Here is a 20,530-nt window from a genome sequence, read left to right as displayed (position 1 = left end):
ATGATCCCAAGCATCACCTGCATTCCATGCGGTAGCTATTGGTGCGTTTGGGCGTCACATGTAACTGGAAATGTTTCTTCTGTTAGGTTCTATAGTGACTTTTTTCGTAGTCATTTGCATATTTTAGTATTATGCCCCCAAAATCAAATATCCCCTACTTTTTTTGAATAGTATATAACAGGACGTCTTTGAAACATAAACAGGATCTGATCTCCACACAGGACGTAATGACAACGGTAGTGTTTTAAAGTATCAGACTACAATCTCAAATTGGTTACAAATCTTATCTCTGTAAATGTCATACCCCACAGCAATATTTCAAAATAATTATCAGTCTGTAGCATGAATCTTTTATTTATAATCCATTTGTACCGTTTTATTTCTCAAGAAATCAATATTTCAAAAAATACTTTCCCAGTATTCTTCCCGTTAGTTGTGAAAATTAATTTGTAATAACAAGAGCATCAATATTAGTCTGAAATGTACATGTATAAGAATTTTATAATATTTCCGGCATTTTGATTTTTAAGGACCAGTAATCAGGTCCCTTTGATTACGCCAGTTTTGTCACTTTGCAACTGCATTCGGGAGTTTGTTTTTCTTAAAAGGTTTCTCACAGACTCCGTCTCTTGTGTCAGTATATTAGATTTCTATTCATGTAATTTCTAAAAGACGACGTATAATCCAGTTCCGTAGTAAGGAAATTTTATCGTCAGTGAGGCATTTACCTAACCTCACTACTTCGATTCCTATATAAAATAGAATAGTGTGTAGTATGTAGAAGGTATACCTGCCGCTGTTTTGTACCGACTTCTCTGGACCGGAATATCGCTTATAATAGATAGTTGGTCAATCTGATTAAAACACAGATCCTACTTTGTTTCGGTTTTGTTTCGTTTTTGTTTTGTTTTTTTTTTAGGTCAAAATGTCGTTGTCTATACTACACTAGGATTTGGAAGATTTGTTATATAACCAGCGTTCTGGATGATGTGAGGGATTTGCCAATGAAACGGTCTGTTACGGCGAGTTTTTGGCGTGAGGTGCACGGAACAGTGGGTAACCCACTAGAAACATCAACGCTGGTTCGTTAATTAAATGTCTGACGTCATATAGGGTCAAAGGCCACTCGTATGGCCCCTCTCGCGACCTTCCACTACAAAAGAGTTGAGGCCATGGAAAGTATTAAAAAAACGAAAAGAAATATAGATTTACTTGTCTGCGATATCACTTATGTGGAAGCAGACGTTAAACACCAAGAACTACTACTACATATAGATTTATATTTTAATCAGATTGGTAGTTGGTAAAAAAAAATGGTGCATAACTGTCTATTACAGTATGGGGGGTTCGATGGCCAATTCGCTACCACGCGCGCGCTGTATCATAAGTATCAATACAGTATAAAATAATAGTAAGCAATCTTGGTCTGAATACTTTCAAATGTCAGTAATTAGAAGTTTTGAGAAATACAAATAAAATCGGAATATACACATTAGCACCAACGATAGCAATTATACCCAATCTACAAACAACACATAGATACAACAGAGTAATTCATATATAATTATATTAAATACGAGTCTCTTATAAATCTATCAAAACAGATTAATAATATCTGATTGATTAGTGTTACCTAAACTCTAGACGTTTCTTTTACATCACGAAACAATATGAAGTCAGATATATCATATTAATGTTTTAAGAAAATTGAACTTTAATCATAAAATGGTGATTTAAAACGTGTCTGTATTAATATAAACCACACATAAAGAATCGCAATGTTCAAATATTGTCAGGAAGGTTTTAGGAAACAGGACTTTAAGGACCAAACCTAATAAAGATTATTAGAGTTAGAGTTTATTATCCCTCGCCTTTCAACAAAGACTTTGGGTTATTAAATTGGGTCACGTATGGAAGCCTATAACTACCATTCCTAATTTCTACTTTTCGCCTCTTCAAAACACGAAAGTCGAAAAGTCGAAAAGTAGAAGTTACGACAAAATGTGAGGCGACAAGACGGTATACAAGCCAAAATCAACTCGAAAATAGGAAATTAAGAAATAACACACCGCGATAATAGCGCCCCCCGTTTTTTCTTAATTTCTACTTTTCGACTTGCATTTTGGCTTGTATACCGTCTTGTCGATTTTCGACTTAGTCATATTTTTGTATTTATTGATGTCAGTAAGAAGGCGTCAACACGCTATACAAGCCAAAATGCAACTCGAAAAGTAGAAATTAGGAAATTAACACACTGCGCTATTAGCGACCTATGATCTGTCGTACTGTCGACTTTTCGACTTTTCTACTTTTCGCCTAGGAAGTTATTGTAGTCTCTGCCTTCCAGGTCACATTTGAATACGCGCAATTCCAGTTAACAAAAAAGTCTGTGTGATAGAGTATAGTATTTGGCAAATTAAAATTCTAGACTCTATCACACAGACATTTTTGTATTTATTGATGTCAGTAAGAAGGCGCCAACACGCTATACAAGCCAAAATGCAACTCGAAAAGTAGAAATTAGGAAATTAACACACTGCGCTATTAGCGACCAATGATCTGTCGTACTGTCGATTTTTCGACTTTTCTACTTTTCGCCTAGGAAGTTGTTGTAGTCTCTGCCTTCCAGGTCACATTTGAATACGCGCAATTCCCGTTAACAAAAATGTCTGTGTGATAGAGTCTAGAATTTTAATTTTAATTCGACTTTTCGACTTTCGTGTTCTGAAGAGGCGAAAAGTAGAAATTAGGAATGGTAGTTATAGGCTTCCATAGTCACGCGCCTTCATTATCAAGTTCGAATATCAACGTTATCTGCTATCACACTGCAAGCTTTTATCACGCAACGATTTTACTATATTGGTAAATAAATTTTGATAAAACTGGCAATATACTTTTATCATGACAAGTTTAACCATGGACCGTATAATAATAAATGTAGCAACATAACTTGCGCGCAGAAATGGGATGCATGCCAATTGAAAGCTGTATTAGAAGTTTGGCACGAATAAAAACTGCGACAGAATTAAAACACTACCTACTTCAAACTCAACACGACTTGCGTTAAATGAAAATATGCATGTAGAAAGAAGATACAGCTAGTTTTCATAAAAATTGTAAATATATAAAATCAAAATGAAATGAAATGGGGATTAACGTCCTACTGTTCTGCTCCGACCTGGGCTAATGAAGACGGGCATACGCCATACAGTGTGTTATGAGGGAAATTTTGCCAAAAGATCTTTTACGTGAACGCTAATGTGAACACGGGACCTCGGTTTTTCGTCCCATCCGAACGACTAGACAGCTGCCCTTGTCAGGCCCTCCGTCCTGCATCACTGACAAGGGGGAACAACGCCGGAAAATCTGGATGAACTTTCTCGGCCAATTCAGGGATCGAACACCCGACCTCTAGGCTAGCGAGCCAGCGTCTTACCCAGTTAGCCACCGTGACCCCCATATAAAATCAAATATAGACTTAAAAATAATAATACACGTAATAAAGACATAGATGGAATTTCTTTAAAGATAGGTTAAGGGAGATTAGCTAAAGAGCTGTCAGTTCTCACTATAATAGTTATAAACTAGACAATGTAAAGGGAATTTGCTGAAAATTTCAGTCAAATTGATCCACTCTGAACCGAGATTTTAGCGATTGAATTTTCGGCGTAACCTCGGTTATCATTACTAAAGTCGGTGCGATAAAAAAACATAGTCTTGATTATTCATTTCATGATTAAATCGTGAATGAAAGTCGAACAGCAAATCGGAACCTAATCCAATAAACATTGCAGGCTAGCGATGACATCGAGAGTTGATTATGGTCTGGATGAGTTAATTAATGTCTAATTAATAATTTCGATAACATTTCAGGCCTAAAGAAAGACCTACAATAGGCAGATTTATCTCTAGCATAATGTATGTTTAAATAAGCTAAAAAAAAAATGATGTAAATTTTGAAAATTATTTAGATCGAAAATACAGACACGCAATAACAAATTTAAGAATAAGCGCACATAGTTTGAAAATTGAAACATGGAGATATATCAAACATAGAGGTAAAAGGTCGTTTATGTATTATATGTCAGGGGGTAGAAGGCGACATTCATTTTATAACAAATTGCAAATGACACGCGGAAGGAAACAAGAAAGGAACCAAATTTTGATGAATTGAATGATTTACAATTTAAAATACTAGATGTCAATACTACCAAAGTATATTACATTAACTCGTTCGAACATCAACGCCATTTCCATTATATTTAATTTGCCTACTAATTTATGATGTATCGTTTATTTGAAACGCGATAATAGTGTCTTATATACCTTAACATCAACGCCATTTCCATTATATTTAATTTGCCTACTAATTTATGATGTATCGTTTATTTGAAACGCGATAATAGTGTCTTATATACTTTAACATTAACGCCATCTTCACGTATTTGTTTTAATACCTTACGGCAATCCGATGAATTCGAACATCAATATTATTATCATCATTTCATGTGTTATTGCTCTGCCAACTAAACTGGGTTTCTACTCGGGGTCCCCATAAAGCAGTTCCATTTGCTCATGTTTAATTACCCTGTTTCAATCTCATTGGTAAATTTTGTGCACGTTGCGTTCTCTGTAATAAGTCGGCAAACAATTCATTGCAACTTTACCCCCCCCCCCCATATCCGTCTCTAAACGACATATGTGACGCTAAATGGACTCGAAATGACACAATCATCACGGAGTATAACGTAAAAAATTAATACAAACGTAATGATATTGTAGTTTAATACATAAACTTAAACAGTCTATAATTACTAGAGATAACATGCGTGTTGTTAAAGATTTCCATAACATTCATCCTTGGTATCCCAGTGGTCTCATTCCGTTCTACTCCACTATATCCTGGGTTAATCCATAGGGAGGCAGACCACCATTAATTTTCCGACCCACAAATTGTAGTGCCGGTTATTTTTAGATATATTTTTCTCCCTCCTTTCCTGCCATTTTGCATGCTTATCTCTATTGACTTTTTGGTGTAGAATTGATGAAGAGGCATTGAATTTCTATTTTCTGCCTGGTTTGGTGTCAGATTGAGATTTTTAAGGCGGAAGACTACAAGGAGTAAAGAGGCTTTGTTTTGTTTGTGCACTAACACGGACATGATATTCTGACCCCAGTCTGCTATGAATTTCAGTGAATTGAAATTTTGGTGGTCAATCTCATACAAATTTAGTACTCTGATGATCCCATGATGTCATACTTGCTGTGCTGTAAAGCGAAGTTCTCAACGAAATTTAGGGAATGGGCTACAGCATGTAGAACACCACTGATTTAACATTGGAGTCAATGGAGAAATTAATGGTGGTCTGCCTCCATAGCGTTTCCACGATTTCAAATTATCTGCCCTGGCCTTGATTGTTGCTAAAGTCTGCGAACCAAACAAAAAAAACAGTTTACAGACCAGTCGTTTTGCGCTAGTTTTTTCAAGGGTAGATAACCATATTCGTGTCCATTTACTGAATATAACGTATATATTTCTAAATCATTTATATTTAATTGTATTATCAAAATATGTAGTATGTTTCAAGTATGTATAACATCTATATATGTTTGACTACAATTTGTTCATTGTCTGGAATGTTTCATTCTGTTATGTTTATTATTATTGAACTTATACTTGGCAATTTGATTCTCAATAAAGGGGAGTTGGGATGGCCTAGTGGTATAGAGTGCCGCGATTCGACCTCTAGCTGGCCGGTCACCTCTGGCTTGCTGTTGTGGTTTCGATGAGAGTCTAGCTAATGAGAGTTACTTCCCTTTTCCAACTTCCTTTGTAATTAACGATTTATGGGATTGGTTGATAAAAATAGCACAATCACCACTGCCCGTCACTATAAAATTTGCCTTGATGTTATAATTGCTAGAAATAACAATTCCTAAAATACAGATGTGACGTCACCCTTTGATGTTGGCGTACCATTATTTCAAATAATCGTACGGGCAACTTGCCAATAGTACTTTATTCATACCAGTGAGATATTGGACTAGTGTGACGTAAAAGCTCGTGCGGAGTGTCAGTATTTTAAGATGTTTAATGGTCTCGCTCTCGACCATTAAACAATACATAAACGAATGTCTATTACGTGAATCAAGGATTATTTTGAGTTTGATTTTGTAGGCGCATCATGGCAGAAAAATAAGGTTGGCTTGTAAGAGAGAGAGAGAGAGCGAGAGAGAGAGTTTAACGTCCACTCGACACAAACTAGGTCAAATCGGGACTAAAACATGGTTCAATTTCATTTCAATGATTCACTTACGCGTAGGGTTCTTTAGCAGTGGGAGGAAACCGGAAGACCCGGAGACAAGAGAGAGAGAGAAATGGGGTTTAACGTCCACTCGACACGAACTAGGTCATTTCGGGACTAACATATGGTTTCTAATTTTATTTCAATAATTCGCTTGCGCGTAGGGGTCTTTAGCAGTGGGAGAAAACCGGAGGACCCGGAGAAAACCCACGAGGTTGGACAGGCGACCCTACCCCTTGTCACGTACAACCGGGGATTCGAAACCACGCCAGTTGACTCAATGACAGCCCTTATGATACAGCACGCACGTGCTAACCATTCGGCCATCCAACCCCCGGACCCGGAGACACCTGTAAGACAAATAAATATGTGATTATAGGATTTATGTCGTATTGTCAGTATTATTGGTTTTAACAGGATAGACATGGTAATGACGTGCTTACAGTCACTCTGTAACACAATGGAAGAACTGCACAACGGATCACAATACACAACTTGCTTCCTAGCTTAATGGAATATGTAAAAGTCAATTTCCTGGTTATAAAGACTTTATCATATTTAATGTCACTAGACTTATTTTTTATATGTTTAATCCTAGTTCGCATTATGTATATCAGGAAAACGTCCTTTAGGGGATTAGAGTGTGTAGGTTTTATTTTACAATTATTTGAAATGACAAATTGCTATCTTTTGTGAAATAAAAATTACCACTGTTTCTTTATACGTTATAAATTTGCCGTGGTGCTGTTTTCTGGCGGTTGTAGCTTATTCCAACACTAACGACGATAACTCAGATAAATAGTTGAAATTGTACTTTTAATAAACGATTGTCCAAAACTAGCTAACGGTCACTAACTATAAAGAGATAGGCATTGCTAGGGCGAGCCGATCACCAGTCTAAATAGTAGAATATATAACATATATACATGCTTGGTATTAAAAAAAAGTATATAATAAAAATTTGATACGAAATGTTAAATTGCACATAAGAAACAAATGTTTAAATACAGAAGATGATATCGACATTTATCACCCAATAATACATTCTACAGTAGATATCGCTTGTGGGATAAATTTCATAATCTACTGCGATATCTCCTTATGAGATATCGCTTTACATGAATTTGATTGGTCAGTTAAATAGGAACTACTTTTTGTATTTTCAAAGAACATTTCATTTTTTATTAAAAGTAACTTCTTTTTTTTATTGAATTATTTTTTTTACTTAATTGACCTTGATGGAAACACTGGGTCAAAATAAAGGATTTTGCAATGGTTGGATTGCTGTCAAAAAATGATGTATCACTACGCCGTAATGTAATCAGGTTCAGTAAAAGTGAGGTCTATAGCAAAGAATTATATTTATTTATTTGTGCATGTAAGAAAGGATTGGGTGATAAAGAAAATTATAATATGCTGAAAATTTCAGTCAAAATGCTTCACTCTGAACCGAGATATTAGCGATTCAATTTTCGGCTAGTCTCGGTCGCCATTACTACCGTTGGTACGATGCTAAACAAAGTCTTGATTATCCAAGTTTACATTAAATAATCCATCACAAAACCTATTCAAATCCATTAAATATCACAGGCTAACGATGGCACCGAGAGTTGATTATGGTCTTTATGCGTTAATTAATGTCTAATTAATAATTTAGATAACATTTCAGGCCTAAAGAAAGACCTACAACAGGCAGATTTAGCTCTTGCATAATGCACGTTTAACTAAAATTATATGATAAAATATATACAAAGATATACATTATAACAATTTAAAGAAAGAAAGAAACATCGCCAGAAATAAACTTCTAAATGTAGTCCATATATAGCCACAGCAGCACCTTAAAGTACTCCTCTTGGGGCCAAAAATTATGTCATAAGCTACATAGCTGAAACTTTCTAAAAGCAAAGGTATCCATAGCTGGAGTAAATATTTGATAAATCTAACCAAAATGACCGGTTGTAGTGGAAGGTCGCCTCAGAAGTAATACGAGCGGATTTTGGCCCTATGACGTCAGATATTGCTGATTCTAGTGGGTTACCCACAGTTCCGTGCTCCTCATGCCAAAAACTCGCCGTAACAGACCGTTTCATTGGCTAGTCCCTCACATCATCCAGAACGCGGGTTATATAATAACTCTTCCAGATCCTAGTGTAGTAAAGACAAGTAAAACGAAATTTTGAACTATGAAAAACAAAACGAAATAGGATCTGTGTTTTAATCAGATTGCTGTAATCCAATTAAGTGAGGGTGACGAAGCTTGATTTATAATTTCACTACATCAATAATTACACTCAATAATTAGCGTGTTAGCGTATTTTGCACATGTTAAGCAGCGTGACAAACAATTGTCGATGCTTTATAAAAAGATAAATTTGCAAATAATTTTAACCCCTAGCTAAATCCAAATTTCACAAAACATAACAGGGATAAACTTAATACTTAATACATATTTGATCACACTGTTCCCAGCAGAATGTAATATAGATGTATCCAATAACGTTTGAACAAAAAAGATTGTATTGCATTATATATTTATGCATAAAATCTCTATGACAATCAGATAAGTATTATGTTTCGTTTACCGTGATTACAGACATTTACACCCTATGCTGTCATACATGTTAACTGATATCTACACAGACACTAACATTATAAATCTTCTTATTTTAAACTATAAATCATTGAATTCTAGGATTAAGTACATTAATTTAACAAGAGAAAACTGTGAACCTTGATGTCTGATAAAATTGATTGATGTCATGTGTGGATTTGTCTCCCTATAATGGAATCACACTGGAAAAATGCTTAGTACCAATACATCATTGATCTCGGGAGAGAGTGATAAGTATATTACGTGTGAGAACAGATCGTTTATTTGTTTATTGCGATCGGGTTTCTCGATTGTTTTAATCAATTTGTCCAATATCTGATGGACGTGTTACCGCATTGTTGACAACGTTAATGTAATAGTTGTGCGTTAAAAACAGGAAGCTTTTGAAACCCAGTCAGTTAAATGGTGCATTAATCCGACGAAGTCATCAGATGATGCTCTCTCTCTCTTTCTCTCTCTCTCTCTTTCTCTCTCAGCGGGAGTGGGGGTTAACCGAAAAACCAATCTGAAAGTTTACGTTAAAATATATGCATAAAAAGTAGAAACGATCAACAAATAACTACTGTGTATTTATAAACATGATATACTTAAGGGTTAGGCTAAATCATATTTATTGTAACATTCCCTTTGACTCTATACTGGATATAAATTGGGGGAAAATACAAGTTTTTGTTAATGGTTATACACAAGTTTGTATGAAACCACACAAGTTTCATAAATTTCAACATAAGTTATGTGTAGAATTTCACACAAGTTTCAACACAAGTTTGTGTTGTTTGATAAATTTTAACACAAGTTTTGTGTTGTGTCAACATTTAACACAAGTTTTGTGTTGTTTCAACACAAGTTTGTGTTGTTAAATAGAGCCACCTAACTTGTGTTGAAAACAACACAAGTTTTTTCTTCAGTGTACTTTGGGCCAATTTAATTCTTTAACCCACCAAAATATATTACAAATTTGCTTTGGTAGTCGTACTTATACGACGACATCATTTATCATCAAAGAAAACACATTATTTAAAAATAATTTGATAAATGACTTGACAACACACATGGGTATATCTATTTTTCAATAGCAATTTATCACCGATGCAACAATTAGCTTGTTTTCGTGTTCAAAAGCGTTTAGTTTCTTTTTATGTTACATTAACTTGACTAATGCTACATGTAGAATACTGTACAAATGATTGTTACTTCAGATCCATCGTATAGTTTGTAATAAAAACAAAAAGAAATGTATTAATGTTATATGGTGTTATCACGCGTATGATAACCTCTCTAAAGAATAATAGAAGTGTGTTAGGCACCAATTCGAAAAAAGTATCAGGTATTTCAAAAATCAGTGAAAGAGAAATCCCAGATATATTTCAGTGACCGAAACGGGTTAATCTGGGTGAAAGACTCTTAGAACCCTTATTTAAATCTTAGGATACAATTTCAAAGAAATAGTTGGAGATGGGCTTCTTCGCTGGCAATCGTATAAATTAACAAAGCCGCGTCTGCGGTGACAACTTTGCGCTATACCTCCCGGGTTATCACTACGTTTATAATAAACTCTTGGCATAATTTTAAATTTCGATCAGGTATATAGACTAATTCTTCACGCCAGGATTTCAATTACTTCAATGACGTTTCTCCCCGACACCATGAAAACTGGAACTTCTTCTTTAAAAAAAATGTAAACATTAAAAAAACATTGGATATTGTGTTGCTTTTAAAGGAATTAGGGAGTAGAGTTTTCAATATTGTGTCATGCTATGTCTCATTAGAATATATTGACGTGTCTTAGTGACAAGTAAGCAATATACAATATAAACATTATAACACTGGGACACTCTGACTGTAATATCAGATTTATCATTAATGTGATCATATCATACCGACACAATAACATACATACATCAAAATTTGATATTCCATACTCTATATATAAAAGATTTTATTGTATGATCTCAATCATATCATAGTAATCACATACATCATACATACAACAAATATTTCACACGTTTATAATGGATTTTACAGAAATATTCGACTTGACATGTAATAGATAATAATTTGCGTGTTTTGTGAAATTGCTTCCGAATTGATTAATGCGATGAAAATAACGGTTAATGGTTTGTGATAAGCAACATAATTAATACTCAATCAAATAAAACAACAATATCTGGAACGACATGAAATTGAATCGATGCGATTCCAAATCACGATAACCGCCTAAAACAAGATAGGTTAGTCTAGGCAATGCTTATTTGAAACAGTCTTCGAATTTTATAAGCCCGTTGTGTCGAACTGTGGCAAGCAATCTGATTAAAACACATATCCTGTTTCGTTTTGTTTTTTATAGTTCAAAATTTCGTTTTACTTGTCTTTGCTACACTAGGATCTGGAAAAGTTATATTACCTGCATTCCGGATGATGTGAGGGATTAACCAATGAAACGGTCTGTTACGGCGACGTTTTGGTGTGCGTTGCACAGAACTGTGGGTAATCGACTAGAAACATCAACGCTGATTGGTTAATCTAATGTCCGACTTCATAGGGTTTTCATGCAAGGTATAGCCATATTTTGCAAGAGATGGACAAAGAACAAGCTAAATAGGCGATTTTCTTGCAATCAGGGGCAATAATCCAGGATGTTACGGTCCGATATGCGACAATATCAAAAGGAATCAAGATCTTTGGGATATAAACATATATTTTTACGTGGCATCAAAATTGGGCATTTTTTCGGACAGTTTCTCTCAAACCTCATCCAGCCAGACTCACTGGGCGAGTCTGCCGATAGAAATTGCTACATCTTTTCCCTTCTGGGATCAAGCTGCTGTCTAGTGAATTCTCACAAGTATGATAGTTTTGTAGCTTTGGGTTTTGGACCTTCAATTATCTAATTTGTCAAATAGGTATAGAGTTTGGTTAAACAAGCTGAATAATGCAATCGTAAATTTCCTATCACGTGTAATACATGATATTCTTATTCCCACAAAACCAGCTAATGTTTACCAACCAAATTATAACTACTTTTTATGTAACCATCTGTCACACATTCGCTAACTTGATTTAAGTACACATACTTCATATATGTGAATATAATAACTTGCCAAAGATATTAATTAATACAATATAATGCCATCATTAATTTCAAGAGAAAAAATTCTACAAAAAGTGTTACAAAGGTAGTTAAGTGGATATTCACTTTTGCCATCTGTCAAAACACTACTACTCGTACATAGTTATACATAACCTTGCTAAACCACACGGAACCCCTCTGATCTCATGCCTGCACACATGTTGTTGTTTTTTTAATTTGGTAATATATTGTATAAAATAACATTGTCCCTTTAAACTAAGAATTATTACAGTCTCGTTACAAATGCCATTAGCAATAAAATGCGTAGGCAACGATAGATATCTACATATATTTTTTCGCGAGTACAAATGTATAAGATGATTAAAGAAGCCATTTTATATAAAGTTATTCTCGAATTTCCAACTAAGCCAGCGACGATTTAATATTATTCTTACACAAAATTGTGGAAGTGCTGGGACGTATTAACAAAGATGCATTTTATTAAATTAGTCTCGAACCAAAATATGCCATTACTGTCTTCAGACACGCTAATCTATCGTTCAAGCCAAACATTATGAGAATGATCTATGCCAGAGAGATATTTAATGGAAAAATTAATATTTATTTTAAACCATGTAACTCGCTTGGAATCAATGCTAATATTGTTACAACAATTAAAATCTTGTTAAAGGTTACTAGCTTAGAAGGCGGTGCCCGGGTGTGTTTCCAGAAAATGATTTTTCGCGAACATATTGTGCCAATCTAGAAACGTATAACAATGTGCGAGGATGTTTATTTCTTTTCGGACTATTTGATCATATACTAGATGTGAAGCACAATTCTCTCATTTAAAAAAAATTAAGCCATCAATTTTTCAAATATATATATTTAAATTCACACGAAGAAATATGTCATCCATGGTGGCACCACTAATATTGTATTAAATATTAATAAGCGAATCTAATGTCATCCGTGCCAATAAGTTTAAAAGATAACGGTTGAAACATTAACCTGTGTTTCCTAAATCGATTCAAGAAAGCACCAGTGTCATTCTAAACATTTGAGTTTGCAAGAAATGATATTCTCTAGTAAATGAATGAAAATGAAATGATATTTTTAGCTCTGACTTGGCTTAACAAGACGGACACATGTCATACAGTGTGCTGTGGGGGAAATTTTGCCCGATCTTACTCACAGAGCTACCGCGGCTTCCTACACTCTAGTAAGTAAATAATCACAGAAAGATTCAAATCAAATTCCTGAAACCTAGCGTTTAGTGACAAGATCAATAGATTATTGTCGCACTGTCTGTTAAACTGCGACCGCTTGGGCGTCCTTATTAATATCAGTGGCAACGACAGTAATACTGAGGTTAATCGTATTTTATCCTACCAATCTGTGAACTTGTATTATTCAGTATTAGAGTAAACGCCCTATTAAGTCTACTGGGGGACAAGGGTCGAGACCAAGCGTGGGATTGTGGACTTCGAGCCTAGATAACCAAATAAATGTACAGTGTTTTAGGTTATGGATTCTTAATTACCGATTTTCAAAATGTTATTCAGTGTGAACTGCTTTGTTCAAATTATTTCTCGATACGAGATTTTAACTCGGTTAATTTGTAAAAATATCAATTTCTAGCACTGTCACTGTAAAATATTTAAAATATAAATAACTGACACCAATGATCTGACATTTACAGTATACATTAAGAGCAAATAAATAAATAGAAAAATAAATAAAATCGTCTTACCTTTTCTGGGCTAAAGTTATATCTCCAAGTGTTACCAGGGTAAGGTTTACTAACATTGGTATTAAAGCCATTCTCATTCTATGTCGAAATCCTGCAAAATCGAAGAGTAACGCCCATATATATACACTACTGTATAATTATATCCAGTGATAAATCAATGTTAAACAGTATAAAATGTTAGTAACCCTACATAACTACGAGGCGACAATAACACGCAATGTTTGTCATTCATTATATTTAAGTAGTTCAATCATCATGATCGTCTCCGTAGACCCTGGAATCGTGTACATACACACAGCATGATCACAACACAATTTATAAAAAAAACTACTAGATTTCAACACAATTTATACAAAACCAACACAGGATCTTAATACTTGGTTTACTGTATAAAACACGATGTTACACAATACAATTGAAAATTCTAATCCCATACACCGTCATATTTTACAATGCTCTCGAATTTATAGGAATCATTCCATTACATTTTGTGCAGGAAACAGTTCATAATCCTAAGATTTGAAAATCGGTGTTTATGGAATTATCAGGCTTTATATGAAACAGTGGTATAAATCATCAAACAACCGCATCGATGTAGATTTATCTGTCGTGTTTGTGGAAGGAATTAATTCCTCTCGTAGACACACACTAGATTCTGTAGAAAAATCTAGATCAGTGATCTTTAAATAAGTGAATAACATGCTAAACCGAGTGCGGAATCTCCACCATATATCATCAACGTAGACTTGCTCGTTTATCTTTGTAAGTAAAACACTTATTGTGCATGCACATTATGCTGTGATTTATCTGTTTTCTTCATTAGAATGGTTTGCTTATTGGTAGGAACATGTATACGATTCTTGTATGTTTTATTTAGGTGAAATAGTCATTTTTGCAAGTTTATGTTGGGAAAACGCGCGCATGACCTTTGCAAGTATTGACACCTTAATTAAAACCAGATGTTATCTGCGTTCGGTTTATTCGGTTTGTCACTTCATTACAGGACAATGTTAATGTCAGTCATTGTGACATATGTGATATAACTGGTTAAACACGTTCAAAATATAATTTTAACACAGAGATCATTGCCACGATAGATGAGTTAGGAAGATTTCAAGATAGGGAAGTAATAATGACTGACACCAATATTGTCCTTGAACTCTAAAGATATGACTGTTTCCGAAACGCGCATTCTGGGCGTTGACGACGACAGCAATTTTAACCTTCAACCCAAAGCCAATCAAGTATCTGGATAATCAAACCTCTCAAAAGATTTCGATACATTTTCTGTATCATCGTATCATCTGTGCATCTACATTTTACTGAAATGTCTTTAGACCAAGATTAAGTGGAGTAGTCAACCAAACATACGGAACGAATGGTTGATGCAATTTCAATCCACCTGATTATAGCTGCCATTGTGGCAACATATAACGGACACGCACCACCAGAGCTCTTCAAAATGTCGTTGCAAGCATTAACTATAAAGTTGAAATAAAAGTCGAAGTTTGATGGGATTATCTTTTCAAATTAGGATTTGTCAATGCATGAACATCTCATGAATGGGAAATCTTAACTCAATTGTTAAATGTGACTATGATCGATCCCTTCGCGTAAAAAAGAAATTGAAATTAATCTAAAACTTGAAAGTACATAAGTCAACATGTAATGATTTGTGGCAAACAATTTCCGATTTAATTCAAAAATGGCAGTTTTTTTTGTGAATTCTATAATCTTATCATGCTAAAAACTTCTGTAATATGCTCAACAAGAATTCTGTTGCTTCGAGAATAAATCCGATAATTCACTTCATGGTTAAAAATTGCAGTAATCAAGTAGCGAATTTAGAAAAAGGTTAATATAATATTTTGATCTATCATTATCATATTAAAATTTGCCCCGTTATGTACAGTTATGAGGAGTAATTGGCCTGTTCTGAATGTCAAGGTATTTTTTATTTGATAAACAGGTCTATGTTAACGACCAGACTAACTGTCATTGTAACTCCATAAAGCACAGGTTCACTAACCAGGAGATATTAGGTTTGATCGTGTTGTTACCCGATAAAGCTCTGTCTGGAATTTTCCAGTTTGGTTTACCCATGTCAGTGGTGCAGAAATGGGGCATGGTATGGAATATCGCCTAGTCGCTTGAGTGGGAGCGAAACCCGAGGTCCCATACGTGTACATGTTGGTGTGCACGTAAACAGACCCTTGGCAGTTGGATTTTGACAATTAGTAGGCGAAAACGTCTCCGTCCGGGCAACGAGTGGGAGCGAAATCCGAGGTCCCATACGTGTACATGTTGGCGTGCACGTAAACAGATCCTTGACAGTTGGAATTTGCCAATGAGTAGGCGAAAACGTCTCCGTCCGGGCAACATATGTAGTAAAGTAGGGAACAAACCCCGTTTCATTGTATTGCCTCGAAGGGTTATCTTGTTCTACGCTATGATTTGAATACGACTTTTTAAAGGCCTGCTGCTTGACAAGACGAACAAAGTTTCATAAACAGTATTGTCCCAAAGTGCGCAGGCAACCTAATTTGAACACAGCCAGTAAACTGTATAGACAAATCTCCTCGAATCCAAAATTAATTTTTTACCAACTGAAGTAAGATCTCCAAAAATTTAATACCTCTTTAAGGTCATACACAGTTTAAAAGCACGTCTATTTTTAAAAATTTGCTAAAAAATATTCAAACTAATCAGCTCTAGCTTAATGTTAAAATGCCAGTCAGCTTATAGAAGCCCCCACAGGACAAAAACTGCTCTAAATCATGACCTAAACACAATCGGGAGTTCGGTTGATGATGGTAATATAGCTATCTTAGTTCTGTTAGACCTTCAGCAGCCTTTGATACGCTACATCACAAAAATATTTTATTTTAGATCGATTGGCATCAGAGTAGGGACAAAGTCCTTAGCTGGTTTCCCTCATACTAGGAATGAAAGATCTCAAGCTGTCCTTGTTCGGAAACCATTCTCGAAACCGATATCCTTGTGCTGTGGTGAACCTCAAGGGGCAGTGCTTGGTCCCATATTATTTTGTATGTTCTCAAAACCAGTTGGAATTCTGTTACACCGGCATAAGAATCGCCAATTTTACGTAGATGATTCCCAGATTGACTCCTCTCGACCAAACCTTGTCAGTCAAAACCCCAACTGCTCCACAAAAGCGTGTATCAAAACTGTGAAATAAAACTAAATGCTGATAAGACTGAAATCCTAGTGGTAGACCCAGCTCGCAGATTACAAAACATGCTAAATTCATCATCTTAATATTGAACAATCAGCGATAAACTTTAAAACATCCGTTAGAAATCTTGATCTGATTATGGACAATAATCTTTCGATGGAATCCCATATTAGTTTCCTGTGTAAAACCTGTAGTTGCCATCTTAGGAATATGCTGCATCAACACTTGTTCGTTGTTTGATCATATCCCGATTAGATTACTGCAATAGTGCCTTAATTGGAATAGCGAATAAATAATTTCAAAGTTTACAAAGAATCCAAAATAAAGACGCTAGAACCATTTGTAAAATTAAACAGGGTGAACTCATTTCTCCAGTATTGACTTTGTTATATTGGTTTCGGATTAATAAACGGATTCAATCTAAATTACTGTCTGACGTGCCAAGCTGTGAAAGGAACTGTTCCTTCATACCTACAAGAACCAATTCATCACCATTCTTATTCTAGAAGCCTTCGATCAAATGGCAAATCTCTACCAATGATTCACAACTACAACCTGAATCTTTTGGTGCGCTATTTATTAAACACTGTACACTACAGCAGTATACAGGAACAAGCCGCCTATCCACTTTTAATGGCAATCCTTATCAAAATGTTTTTGACTTTTCGGATAATTAATATTTAATAAATGTACAATTCAAATAAATGTACATCGAGGTCCATTTCAACAAGGATATATAATTTACAAGCATGATATAATCAAAATATTATTATAGTTTTACTCACTGTACGTGTATTGATCCTGTTATAGAGACTAATTGAAACATATGTTCCAATGAACTGTCTCTATAAACATCACAACAGAATAATTTCATATTTAATAAAAGTCAATTGACATAAAATATACAATACTGTGACCTTAATATCTATACTCGGTTCACTCAGTTTATCTCCGTATAAGACGTTACCACGTTGAGATGTACTTTAAAAAGGACTTCAAAATTTTCAAAACGGACGGAATGTCAAGAGCTATGACTTCAGATTCCCTTTTGCCTAAATGTTGAAACTCGATAGTGGCCAGAACAGTTCTCTCTGTTATACGAGCTGGTCAACTATCAGCCATGGCAAGGGCCATAACTTTGAAACTTTATTGACATAAGGAGGCAGACCACCATTAATTTCCCCATTGACTTCAATGTTAATTCTGGCCTCTTTGCCCACCTCCAACTTTTCCCTAAATTTTCGTTGGGCTGAATGCTTTTCACTACAAATGGTCATGTCTTTGCACTAAAATTTTGAGATACACAAACTTGAAGAAGCATACTAAAAACATGTAACTAGTTGCCGTACATATCACCGTAGCCAACCTGATAACCCCGTTATCCTTCCGCCTCAAAATCATGAATATTTACCAAAACCTGGCAGAAAATGTTAATTCAAACCCTCTTCGTCCATTCTGGACCAAAAAATCAACAAAAATGGGCATGCAAACGGGGAGAAGAGAGAGAGAGAGAGAGAGAGAGAGAGAGAGAGAGAGAATTGCTATAAATAGACGAACTATACAATTCGTGGGTACCGAGATGGTGAAATTTAATGGTGGTCTGCCTCCATAAGAATGTTCAGAAGTGATCGGAAACGATTTTACCTGGATACCGATTATCCCTGATATCGGCCAAGAATTGAACTCTATAGATTGGTAACGTGTACTTGCCTTTAACCACAATAAACGGCATCGCAGTTGGTTACTTGAGTACTAATAGATTTTATAATGAATTCTATAAAATCACACTCCAACTTTCATGTCATGCTCAGCTGCGTCACAACAAATTAGGTTACTAATAATAATTGTTGGGAATACAATTATCTACTATAGAAATTATATAGTATCATAAAGGATGAAAGCTATGTATATGTTGATCAATAAATCCAAGTGTCAAGATAGAGGAGATTGGGTCATTTGCAGTGCACGTCAATGTATAGCCAACAGGAGGGAAGTTTGACTTTTCTGTACTAATTCCCATCAGTATGACAAGGGATTCAAAACTTCTAAAGGCTTTACTCCACAATGAGTAATCCCTAGCCAAAGAATCACCGTCTGTTTCTGTGGACCGCACACAAGATGATGATTTGTTTTATGATTTGCAAATCTTCAAATGATAAAGATAAGCAAAATAAATTTTCTTAGAAATGTTTGTATCCTTTCGCCATCTTAGAAATGTTTAAATCTTTACCCCATTTTAGAAATGTTCGAATCTCTATGCCATCTATTAAATATTTGAATCCTTGCGCCAGTTTGGCTTGTAGCATCGTTTCATGTTCTACAACAATATTTAAAATCCAGTTTACTTCACTGACAGCCTTGGGACCTTCATTTTTGTAGTTTACGCCACGAAGTTCGTTAAATGTTTAGCGTGATCATTAGATCAACAACAGTTAGAGGATTAGGGAATACTTAGTATCAACAAACTCTGGCGAACAGATTCAGAAACGGAACATCAAAATAATCCCGGTTTATACCTGAGGGACGTGACGTACAATAAAACTGACTACTTGTAATGTCAGAAAGCTCGTGTAGCTTCAATCGAGCACAACATCACTTAACTACAATTATGTAAACACAGTTTAACGATACAATTAATAGAGTCTAAGACTCCTTACGCAAGTTTAAATAGGTTCAAACGCACAATTGTCAACACATATCATTACAGTTTGTATTGCAATAAGTAATTTTATCACAAATAGTGAAGACTGGACCACTAAAATAGTTACCAAACAATCTTTGTGGTAATGCGTTCTACATTTTCAAAGCGATGTTTCTTATAATGTGAAAGCCGCCATGACACCGGCCAGTTGAAATAAGTTTGGTAGGCGAGAAATTTCGCGCAGCAGTTGGGTTTCATATCATATAATTATGTGGTAAGGCTTCACCTTTATTTCAATAGGAATTGGTTTATTATATGTTAAGCTATGTGCAGTACCGTTTTGGGTCAGTTTATGTGTAAATGAAGGGAGCTATAGGCTAGTATTTTTTGTAGTCATTTGACTAAAAAACTTGCGCAAACTGTGGCTGGAGTGAGGCGGAAGACATCAGCAGTGGAACCATTTCTAAACATCACTTATTTTGACAGAAAAGTATGGTGGCTGATAGTGGCCATGTTAAATCTCGCCCTTTTCATAGCGCGACAACACGACATCACGACAGTATTGACGCAATCATACGACACTTAACTCTGTCGTATCATCGTGTTTTTTTTATCGTAACGTCGAGATGTCGACTTATTGTCCTAGTCTCTTTCTACAAGTCACAAAAATACAGCTGTACTCATTACATCAGATACATATACATAGATACATATAAATAAGACTCGTCAAAAGAGATAATAGGAAAACGTTGATTCGTTTTCTAAAAAAAAATGAAACATTTTGCGCCCAAAATTGAATTATATTTGGTATTAAATTCAAAAAATCTAGAATCATAATAGCAGGACAAAAGTGAGTCAGCTATGTTAATTCCTTGAATAAGAAGTGGTGTCGGTAGGTATCGAACAAGTATGCATTGCCTCGTGTACGACACCCACCAATACTTATAGATT

General features: G+C 35.1%; 1 protein-coding gene across 3 annotated transcripts in view; it reads right to left on the bottom strand.

Annotated features, from left to right (window-relative positions):
• Positions 1-20,530, bottom strand: part of LOC126816621 (glycine receptor subunit alpha-2) — a 65,248-nt gene that overhangs the window by 27,686 nt on the left and 17,032 nt on the right. For 2 of the 3 annotated variants that reach the window (XM_050543318.2, XM_050543320.2), the window contains exon 2: positions 13,743-13,833. In XM_050543318.2, the coding sequence (XP_050399275.1) occupies positions 13,743-13,833 (91 nt within the window). Of the gene's footprint in view, positions 1-13,742; positions 13,834-17,855; positions 18,050-20,530 lie in introns of those variants that run through there. The other variant, XM_050543319.2, reaches the window with a different exon arrangement.

This window comes from Patella vulgata, chromosome 3, assembly GCF_932274485.2.
Source record: "Patella vulgata chromosome 3, xgPatVulg1.2, whole genome shotgun sequence".
Classification (NCBI taxonomy): Eukaryota; Metazoa; Mollusca; class Gastropoda; family Patellidae; genus Patella; species Patella vulgata.
Note: the sequence above shows the minus strand (reverse complement) of the source record. Positions and strands in the feature narration are given on the sequence as shown.